The sequence below is a fragment of the Salmo trutta genome, unplaced genomic scaffold (genome assembly GCF_901001165.1).
Source record: "Salmo trutta unplaced genomic scaffold, fSalTru1.1, whole genome shotgun sequence".
Lineage (NCBI taxonomy): Eukaryota > Metazoa > Chordata > Actinopteri > Salmoniformes > Salmonidae > Salmo > Salmo trutta.
Genome location: NW_021822941.1, coordinates 3,954,323 through 3,965,886, shown reverse-complemented (window position 1 = coordinate 3,965,886; position 11,564 = coordinate 3,954,323). Strand labels below are relative to the sequence as shown.

General features: G+C 38.5%; 1 protein-coding gene across 1 annotated transcript; it reads left to right on the top strand.

Moving 5' to 3' along the window:
- Window positions 1-783: 783 nt before the first annotated feature.
- On the top strand, window positions 784-10,648 carry LOC115187397 (complement C1q-like protein 2). The gene is made up of 4 exons (XM_029746484.1): window positions 784-1,109; window positions 8,687-8,749; window positions 9,658-9,789; window positions 10,188-10,648. The coding sequence occupies exons 1-4, from the start codon at window positions 824-826 to the stop codon at window positions 10,472-10,474; spliced, it is 768 nt and encodes a 255-aa protein (XP_029602344.1). The 5' UTR covers window positions 784-823; the 3' UTR covers window positions 10,475-10,648.
- The last annotated feature ends 916 nt before the right edge of the window (window positions 10,649-11,564 follow it).

The following is an 11,564-nucleotide window of genomic DNA, read 5'->3' as shown; positions in this document are numbered from 1 at the left end:
CATTTGCTCTCGTGTGCTTCAGCCAGGGCTTTGAATGACATCATTCCTGTTTTTCCCGGGCTGTGAGACTCCATTGTTGACGTGAGAAGTGTCACGTAAGAGCAGAGATCCTTTGTAAACGACAGAGATAATAAAGAAGGGCAAGAAATGTTCAGACAGGGTACTTCCTGAACAGAAGCATCTCAGGTTTTTGCCTGCCATAGGAGTTCTGTTATACTCACAGACACCATTCAAACAGTTTCAGAAACTTTGGAGTGTTTTCTCTCCAAAGCTAATAATTATATGCATATTCCAGTTTCTGGGCAGGACTAATAATCAGATTAAATCGGGTACGTTTTTTATCCAGCCGTGAAATTACTGCCCCCTAGATGTAACAGGTTAACTTGACCCTGTTCCTGCACCCCACTCACTCCTCCCTCTCAGTTAAACAAATAGAGACGTCCATTCACTATCAGTTCATTGGTAAACACCACCATGAGTGTCCTCAGCTACGTGTCCAGAAATACATATTCAGAACTTTGTTATTCCTCCTCCTCAGACCCCTCCCCTTATTCTGGAACACTCCTTGGTCTGAACTGGTTTTGATCATGTGTGTCATCTCAGTGATTGAGAAGTGAACAGGAGTTTTTTTAACCCAAAGATCCTGATGAAATTCATTAAGTGGGAAGCAACCGAGGAGGAGGAGGAGTGAGGAGGAGGAGTGAGGCTTGACTAGTTTAGTGTTGCAACATGACTAAGGGGATGGGTGAATTCTGAATCAGTGTGTATATAAGGGTAAGCAATATTCAGACCTCCAGTTCCATTATCAAGCTGTGATTGTGATATGAAGATGCAGAAGTCTGTCTCTGTTGTTCCTCTGCTGTTGCTCCTCTGTCTGTCTGGGGTAGGGGTCACCAAAGGTCAAGGGGTAGAGGTCACCAAAGCTGTAGAGTTCAAGACGGAAAACGAGGTGGTCACAACACCAGCAGATGGAAAGACAGATGGACGGACAGACTCTGAGCCGGACCTCTGGGCTGAGCTGAGAGTGCTGAGAGACATGGTGGTGGAACAGAGTGTGGAACTGGCTGTCACTCAAAGTCAACTGGAGGATATGAAGACACAGAATTCAGGTAATTAGAGTTGCCACAATGCAAAAAAAATGTCAATCTTACCTAGATGTTTTGTAGTGTATTGAGATAATGAAGTTACATGTTCTTGTTTTGAGTCGGTCTCACTTTCCCAGAAAATGTATTTACTTGTTTTGTGTTCATTTTTCTTTCCCAGACAATCAAGATGATTTGTCTTGTTTTACAATATTCTGACTTCTTTCAAGCCTTTTTATGTTAAAATAAGCAAAACAATCTGCCATTGTACTAAGATAGTTTACATTGGTAAGATGTCAATGCATTCTGATGGTAAGAGAGATCTAGGTAAGGTATCACACTCAACACAGCACATTGAATATAGCACAGCAAAGGAACATACAGACACAATGTGGACACTGGAGCCAAATAGGAGACACACTGTTAAAACCAGTGGCAGAAAAAGTACCCAACTCTCATACTTGAGTAAAAGTAAAGATACCTTAATAGAAAGTTACTCAAGTAAAAGGGAAAGTCACGCAGTAAAATACTACGTAAAAGTCTAAAAGTATTTGGTTTGAAATATACTTAAGTATCAAAAGTATAAATCATTTCAACTTCCGTACATTAAGCTAATCAGACGACACAATTTTATGTTTTTTTTTTCATTGACGGATACACAGGGCCACACTCCAACACTCAGATATAATTTACAAACTATGCATTTGTGTTTAGTGAGTCGGCCAGATCAGAGGCAGTAGGAATCACCAGGGATGTTCTCTTGATAAGTGTGTGAATTGGACCATTTTCCTGTCATAATGTAACAAAAATAGAAATAGTAAAGTAAAGTACACATATCTTTTTAAGGTATAGGGGGCAGTATTTTCATTTTCGGATGAAAAGCGTGCCCAGAGTAAACTGCCTAATACTCGGGCCCTGAGTCAAATATTTGCATATTATTAGTATTTGGATAGAAAACACTCTGAAGTTTCTAAAACTGTTTGAATGATGTCTGTGAGTATAACAGAACTCATATGGCAGGCAAAAACCTGAGAAAAATCCAACCAGGAAGTAGGAAATCTGATACTTGTAGTCTTTTCAAGTCATTGCCTATCTAACACACAGTGACTTAGGGTTCATTTTGCACTTCCTAAGGCTTCCACTAGATGTCAACAGTCTTTAGAACCTTGTTCCAGGCTTTTGCAGTGAACAGAGAGTGAACAAGAAGGCCGGGAAGTTGGTGACTCAGAAAATGACATGACTTCAGTGGTGCGCATTCAAGTGATGAGGTAGCTGTGTTCAATAACATTTTTCAAGACATTGGAATCGTCCGGTTGGAATATTATTGAAGTTTTATGTTTAACCTGTTAGGGTATAGGGGGCAGTATTTTCACGGCTGGATAAAAAAATTTACCCGATTTAATCTGGTTACTAATCCTACCCAGTAACTACAATATGCATATACTTATTATATATGGATAGAAAACACCCTAAAGTTTCAAAAACTGTTTGAATGGTGTCTGTGAGTATAACAGAACTCATTTGGCAGGCAAAACCCTGAGACAGATTCTGACAGGAAGTGGATACCTGATGTGTTGAATTGACTTTAAGCCTATACCATTGAAAAACAAAGGGGGTGAGGAATGTTTTGGCACTTCCTATTGCTTCCACAAGATGTCCCCAGCCTTTACAAAGTGTTTTGAGTCTTCTACAGTGAGATCTGACTGAAGAAGAGCGTTGGAACGGCGATGGCCCATTAGATACCTGGCGCGCGATTTGATGGTGGGTACTCTCATTCCGAAACGTTTTAAAAGAGAACCCAATGGTCCGCCTTGAATTTTATTCATGTTCTGGTTAAAAAAGGCCCTAATGATTTATGCGATACAACGTTTGACATGTTTGAACGAACGAAAATATATTTTTTCCGTTCTTGAAGTGAAGTGAAGTCCGGCTGGCTTAGATCATGTGCTACAACACGGAGGTTTTTGGACATAAATGATGAGCTTTTTTGAACAAAACTACATTCGTTATGGACCTGGGATTCTTTGGAAGTGACATCTGATGAAGAGAATCAAAGGTAATGGATTATTTACATAGTATTTTCGATTTTAGATCTCTCCAACATGGCGGTTAGTCTGTATCGCAATGCGTATTTTTCTGGCGCAGTGCTCAGATTATTGCAAAGTGTGATTCCCCAGTAAGGTTAATTTTAAATCTGGCAAGTCCATTGCGTTCAAGAGATGTAAATCTATAATTCTTTGAATGACAATATAATATTTTACCAATGTTTTCTAATATTAATTAATTATTTTGTTGTCATGACTTGACTGCCGGTATTGGAGAGAAACGATTTCCTGAACATCAACGCCATAGTAAAACGCTGTTTTTAGATATAAATATGAACTTGATAGAACTAAAAATGCATGCATTGTCTAACATAATGTCCTAGGAGTGTCATCTGATGGAGATTGTAAAAGGTTAGTGCATAATTTTAGCTGATTTTATGGTTTTGGTGACGCCTGTCTTTGAATCGACAATACACTACACACAGCTATTGTCAATGTACTCTCCTAACATAACCTAACTTTATGCTTTCCCCGTAAAACCTTTTGGAAATCGGTAAACGTGGTTAGATTAAGAAGATGTTTATCTTTCAAAGGCTGTAAGTTAGTTGTATGTTTGAGAAATTTGAATTTTGACATTTATTTGGTTTCAAAATTGCCGCTCTTGAAATGCACCTGCTGTTGATAGGGTGCGCCACGGGTGGCACGCTAACGTCCCACATAGCCCCAAGAAGTTAAAAGGCCCTAAAGATTGATGCTATACAACGTTTGACATGTTTCTACGAACGTAAATATAACTTTTTTTGACTTTTCGTTGTGAAATTTTTGTCGCGCTTCCTACATTTGGAGTAGCTTACTGAACGCGTAAACAACAAGGAGGTATTTGGACATAAATTATGGACTTTATCGAACAAAACAACATTTATTGTGGACCTGGGAAGCCTGAGAGTGCATTCTGATGAAGATCATCAAAGGTACGTGAATATTTATAATGCTATTTATGATTTTAGATGACTCCAAAATGGCGGGTATCTGTATTGCTGGTTTGATTTTCTGAGCACTGTACTCAGATTATTGCAAAGTGTGCTTTCCCCGTGAAGCTTTTTTGAAATCTGTCACAGTGGCTGCATTAACCTGTCTGGGCTAGGGAACAGTATTGTCACGGCCGGATGAAAAACGTACTCATTTTAAACAGGTTACTACTCTGGCCCATCAACTAGAATATGCATATTATTAGTAGAGTTGGATAGAAAACATTCTAAAGTTTCCAAAACTGTTTGAATGATGTCTGTGAGTATAACATAACTCATATGGCAGGCAAAAATCTGAGAGAAATCCATCTAGGAAATTAAAATCTGGTTCCTGTAGTTTTCTCAAGTCCTTGCCTTTATGACACACAGTGAGTTAGGACTCAAATAGTACTTCCTAAGGCTTCCACTAGATGTCAACAGTCTTAGAAAGTTGTTTGAGCCTTTTGCGGTGAACACAGACCGAAGGAGAACGCTGGTAAGCAGGTAACCAGAAAATCCCTTGAGTTCAGAGGGCGCGTTCACGTTAGATGGGACCTAACGTTCCAAAACCTTTTTCAAGACATTGCAAACGTCCGGTTGAAATATTATTGAAGTTTGAACTTAAAATGGCCCTAAAGATTGATGCTATACAACGTTTGACATGTTTGAACGAACGTAAATAGTACTTTTTTAAACTTTTCGTCGTAAAGTTTCCCTCGTGCGCCGTACATTTTGAGTAGCCTGCTGAACGTGCAAACAACATGGAGTTATTTGAACATAAATTATGAACTTTATCGAACAAGACAACATTTATTGTGGACCTGGGATTTTGAGGACCTATTGTGGACCTGGCATTTATTGTGGACCTATCTTTTACTTTTCGTCGTAACATTTTCCGCGCGCACATTTGGAGTAGCTGAACTGAACGCGCGAACAACAATAAGCTATTTGCACATAAATTATGGATTTTATCGAACAAAACAACATTTGTTGAGTACCTGGGATTCCTGGAAGTGCCTTCTGATGAAGATTATTAAAGGTAAGTGAATATGTCTTATACTATTTATGTGTTTAGATTACTCCAAGATGGCCGGTGTCTATAATTGTCTGCTGTTTTTTTCTGAGCACAGTACTCAGATTATTGCAAAGTGTGCTCTTCCAGTAAAGTTATTTTTAAATCTGTCAATGCGATTGCATTCAGGAGATGTTAACCTCTCTAAGGTAGGGGGCAGTATTTGCACGGCCGGATAAAAATTGTACCCGATTTAATCTGGTTATTACTACTTCCCAGAAACTAGAATATGCATATAATTGTTTGATTTGGATAGAAAACACCCTAAAGTTTCTAAAACTGTTTGAATGGAGTCTGTGAGTATAACAGAACTCATATGGCAGGCAAAAACCTGAGAAGATTCCTTACAGGAAGTGCCCTCTCTGGTGAGGGCCAAACTTGGTGGGTGTCAAAATAGCTAGCCATGATGGCCGGGCTATCTACTCAGAATATTGCAAAATGTGCTTTTGCCGAAAAGCTATTTTAAAATCGGACATAGCGATTGCATAAAGGAGTTCTGTATCTATAATTCTTAAAATAATTGCTATGTTCTTTGTGAACGTTTGTCGTGAGTAATTTAGTAAATTCACTGGAAGTTTGAGGGGTGTATGCTAGTTCTGAACGTCACATGCTAATGTAAAAAAGCTGTTTTTTTATATAAATATGAACTTGATTGAACAAAACATGCATGTATTGTGTAACATAATGTCCTAGGATTGTCATCTGATGAAGATCATCAAAGGTTAGTGCTGCATTTAGCTGTGGTTTTGATTTTTGTGACATTATATGCTAGCTTGAAAAATGGGTGTCTGATTATTTCTGGCTGGGTACTCTGCTGACATAATCTAATGTTTTGCTTTCGTTGTAAAGCGTTTTTGAAATCGGACAGTGTGGTTAGATTAACGAGAGTCTTGTCTTTAAAATGGTGTAAAATAGTCATATGTTTGAGAAATTGAAGTAATAGCATTTCTAAGGTATTTGAATAACGCGCCACGGGATTCCACTGGCTGTTGAGTAGGTGGGACGATTTCGTCCCACATACCCTAGAGAGGTTAAGCACTAACCTTTGACGATCTTCATCAGATGACACTCCTAGAACATCACGTTACACAATACATGTATGTTTTGTTCGATAAAGTTCATATTTATATCCAAAAACCCCATTTTACATTGGCGCGTGATGTTCAGAAAATATTTTGCCTCCAAAACCTCCGGTGAATGAGCACAACAATTTTGGTTCAGAGTTATGTTCAAATATCCTCTGTTTTGTTCGTGCGTTCAAGACACTATCCGAAGGGTGACGAAGGATGACGCGCCCGGCGCGTTTCGTGACCAAAAAATTCTAAATATTCTATTACCGTACTTCGAAGCATGTCAACCGCTGTTTAAAATCAATTTTTATGCTATTTTTCTCGTAAAAAAGCGATAATATTCCGACAGGAAACCCTGTTTTTGTTCAAAGACTAAAAATCTAAAAATCTAAAATGGACTCGTCTCATTGTTCTCTGATCGACCACTATCCAAATGCGCTACTGTTTTTCAGCCATGGCCTGCAAAGTCATCATTCAACGTTCTGCCGCCTTCTGAGAGCCTATGGGAGCCGTAGGAAGTGTCACGTTACAGCAGAGATCCTCAGTTTTCAATAAAGAGAGTGTAGAAGGCCAAGAAATGGTCAGAGAGGGCACTTCCTGTAAAGAATCTTCTCAGGTTTTTGCCTGCCGTATGAGTTCTGTTATACTCACAGACACCATTCAAACAGTTTTAGAAACTTTAGGGTGTTTTCTATCCAAATCAAACAATTATATGCATATTCTAGTTTCTGGGCAGTAGTAATAACCAGATTAAATCGGGTACGTTTTTTTATCCGGCCGTGCAAATACTGCCCCCTACCCTAGAGAGGTTAATTTTAGCTGTATTTCTGTTTTTTGTGACGCCTCTCCTGCTTGGAAAATGGCTGTGCGGTTTTTCTTGTTGACGCTCTGTCCTAACATAATCTAACTTTATGCTTTCGCCATAAAGCCTTTTTGATATCGGACAATGTGGTTGGATTAAGGACAAGTGTATCTTTAAAATGGTGTAAAATAGTTGTATGTTTGAGAAATTTTAATTATGAGATTTTGTTGTTTTGAATTTGCCGCCCTGATATTTCACTGCCTGACGCTAGCGTCCCACGTAGCCCATAGAATATATCCACAAAAACGACTTAAGTAGTACTATAAAGATTTTTACTTGAGTAATTTATACCATCAGATTGTGATCTGTTTTTCATAAACATTTAATCCAAATCAAAATGATCCTCTGTTGTGCTCAATTCTGCTCCTTCAGATGTGGTCCTTGTTTCTGGATGCAGTATTAAGTATTATGACGTTTTAAGACAAAACTGAATCAAATTTCTCACATAACACATCATACACTCCAACAAAGACATTTGGTTGAAATATTGTCTTTCTTTATCTTTGTAAAGTGAACGTGGACTGAAATTGAATGGAGGACCATGATTGAGGCAGCACAATATTATTTAAATCTGGATTTCATGTTAAAAAAAAACTGGGCTTTAGAAATAACATGCTATGTACAAATTCTATACTATGTAAACATTATATGCTATGTAAACATTATATACTATGTAAACATTATATGCTTCGTTAACATCCTTGCTTCGTAAGCATTCTATACTATGTAAACATTCTGCACTATGTAAACATTCTGCACTATGTAAACATTCTATGCTATGTAAACATTCTATGCTATGTAAACATTCTATGCTATGTAAACTGTCTATACTATGTAAACATTATATACTATGCAAACATTGTACACTATGTAAACATTATACACTATGTAAACATTCTATGCTAACATTCGATGCTATGTAAACATTCAATGCTATGTAAACATTATATACTATGTAAACATCCTATGCTATGTAAACATCCTATGGTATGTAAACATTCTATACTATGTAAACATTCTATACTATGTAAACTTTATATGCTATGTAAACATGCTATACTATGTAAACATTCTATGTTATGTACACATTCTATGCTATGTAAACATGCTATGCTATGTAAACATTATATACTATGTAAACATTCTATGCTATGTAAACTGTCTATACTATGTAAACATTATATACTATGCAAACATTATACACTATGTAAACATTCTATGCAATGTAAACATTATTTACTATGTAAACAGTATATACTATGTAAACATTGGGGCACAATATACAATACTCCTTGTGTTATTTCTTTGATTTGCTTTTCCCTGCCTTATCCATGATATCTTGCAGATCTGACCAGAGCTCAAGGACGCTAGTCGGAAGCTTTAAAATGTGTCTTTGAGCTGAACAATAACTAATAACATTCATGCTAGGATTGTTTTAGGGCAACAGTGTTGAGAGCTAACTTCCGTTGATAGGAATCAGATAGCACAAGACCCATATTATTACCAGGTGTAAATGGTCAATAAGAGTTGTTGTGGTTCTTATTCCAGAGATGCAGTTCAGCCTGAGAACTGCAGAGAACCAGGTGAAGCTACTGAAGGCTGAGATTCAAGGTAAAACAAGAAACTTTGGTGAATCTGTGATTTGGGTAATATATTTGAACCAATATTATGTATTTATTTATTGGTCGTTCCGTATGATTTCAATCACTTTCTGATTGCACCCCCTTTGATTTGAACAAACATTCCATGTTTGCCCATGGTGGAAGTGGTCAGAAAGGGACATGTTGAACCTGACGGCCGAAACATTCAGGTCATAGAGGTGTTCCAAGTTGACCCATGTTGCATACCCCACCCTACCATGAGACTGCCATGTCTTCATCACTGAAAAACAATCATGGAGGACTTTGAAATCATTTGAAAGCTGACAAACAGGGTTGTTAAACTATTTTATGATTTATTTTATTTTTATGTTTAACGTTGAATTTTAGAGAAGTTAGAGAATACAGATAGAGGAGAAGAAGAGAGAACACAGATAGAGGAGAAGAAGAGAGAGAACACAGATAGAGGAGAAGAAGAGAGAGAACAGAGGTAGAGGAGAAGAGAGGGGAAACGTAGAGGAGAAGAGAGAGAGAACAGGTAGAAGAGAAGAGAGAGAGAAAAGGTAGAGGTAGAGGAGGAGCTGAGGACAGAGAACAGGTAGAGGTAGTGGAGGAGCTGAGGACAGAGAACAGGTAGAGGAGGAGCTGAGGACAGAGAACAGGTAGAGGAGGAGCTGAGGACAGAGAACAGGTAGAGGAGGAGCTGAGGACAGAGTAGAGGTAAAGGAGAGTCTTGTCTTTAAAATGGTGTAAAATAGTCATATGTTTGAAAAATTGAAGTTTTTGGATTTTTGAGGAGTTTGTATTTCGCGCCCCGCCCACCATTGGATAATGGAGCAGGTGTTCCGCTAGCGGAACGTCTAGATGTAAGTTGTCTTGTTGGTTTCTGACCAGTGTGTGTTTTTGTTTGTTTCCTCTTAGAACGGAATGTAGCATTCTCTGTTACTTTGGGAGTTGGGGGTTACTATGGTGGTTACTATGGACCCACATCCACTACCCTGGTCTACAAGGACATCCTGACAAACATCGGCAATCACTACAACCCAACTAATGGTGAGTTACAATGTATGCTTTGCTACAGTTTCTTACTCTTGAACTGATCTGTGGAGAGTCTTTCACTGAATTATCTATGGAGAGTGTTCAGCTGAATTATCTATAGAGAGTCTTCAACTAATTTATCTTTAGAGAGTGTTCAACTGAATTATCTGTAGAGAGTCTTCAGCTGAATTATCTATAGAGAGTGTTCAACTGAATTATCTATAGAGAGTGTTCAACTGAATTATCTATAGAGAGTCTTCAGCTGAATTATCTATAGAGAGTGTTCAACTGAATTATCTATAGAGAGTGTTCAACTGAATTATCTATAGAGAGTGTTCAACTGAACTATCTATGGAGAGTCTTCAACTGAACTATGTATGGAGACAGACTCACATGTTTCATCTCTTTCCCAGGTCACTTCACAGCCCCAGTGAGGGGAGTGTACTACTTCAGAATCGCCTTGTTCGGAATCGTAGAAAGGAACAGCGGCATACATTGCAACCTCCGCACAAATGGCAATGTAACCCTGAAGGCAGGTCTTTGGGAATACATTGCAAAGTCCCAGCACCATGTAGCTAATGCTGCCTCTCTGCTGCTAGAGCAGGGAGATGTAGTTGACGTTCAACTGGGTGGAACCACAATCTATGATGACAGTCACAAGAGAAACACCTTCAGTGGCTTCCTGCTCTTCCCAGTGTGAGATGATAATCAGTGAACCACAATGGAAATAAGCCTTCAGCCAACGTGTGTTAATCCTCTATATTTGTTTTTATTGATTGCAATGTTGTGTGTGGCTGGAGCACCCTTCTCCTTTTGATTATAAAATGAATTAAATCGATTGATCGATCAATAAATAAATAAATCAACCAAGCAATCTGTCAATCACTATGAATCTTTCTGTAAGTGAAAATGAAAGATTAACAACATATTTATTCTCATGTATGTTGTGGACTCAAGATCATTCAATACTTATTTTTATTCTATATCTATCTATAGACATCCCCTGAAGTAGTGATGTGTAACGGCTGTCGGGAGAGAGAGTAGACCAAGGCGCAGCGGAGTTAGTGTTCATCATGATTTTAATTTAATTAAGAACACTACACAAAACAAAACGAGAAAACTGACAGCCAAACAGTCCTGTCTGGTTCAAAACACTCAACAGAAACAATTACCCACAAAACCCAAAGGAAAAACATGCTCCTTATGTGTGACTCCCAATCAGCAACAACGAACTTCAGCTGTGCCTGATTGGGAGCCACACATGGCCCAAAACAAAGAAATACAAAAAACCTAGAAAACGAACATAGAATGCCCACCCAATGTAACACCCTGGCCTAACCAAAATAAAGAACAAAAAACCCCTCTCTATGGCCAGGGCGTTACAAGATGTTTACTGTAAATTAGTTGATAATACTATGCTCTGCTGGTAGAGCAGTGATTCAGCTGTTAGGTATGGTAGAGCAGCTGTTAGGTATGGTAGAGCAGCTGTTAGGTATGGTAGAGCAGCTGTTAGGTATGGTAGAGCAGCTGTTAGGTATGGTAGAGCAGTTGTTAGGTATGGTAGAGCAGCTGTTAGGTATGGTAGAGCAGTTGTTAGGTATGGTAGAGCAGCTGTTAGGTATGGTAGAGCAGTGTTTCAGCTGTTAGGTATGGTAAAAAATCTGTTAGGTATGGTGGAGTAGCTGTTAGGTATGGTAGAGTAGTGATTCTGCTGTTAGGTATGGTAGAGCAATGATTCAGCTGTTAGGTATGGTAGAGCAGCTGTTAGGTATGGTAGAGTATTGATTCTG

Excerpts from the sequence above, each read along its gene's own strand:
- LOC115187397 (XM_029746484.1), top strand. The coding sequence starts at position 824 with ATGAAGATGCAGAAGTCTGTCTCTGTTGTTCCTCTGCTGTTGCTCCTC. Across the intron at positions 8,750-9,657 it reads ACTGAAGGCTGAGATTCAAG|AACGGAATGTAGCATTCTCT; the intron begins GTAAAACAAGAA and ends GTTTCCTCTTAG. Across the intron at positions 9,790-10,187 it reads TCACTACAACCCAACTAATG|GTCACTTCACAGCCCCAGTG; the intron begins GTGAGTTACAAT and ends TCTCTTTCCCAG.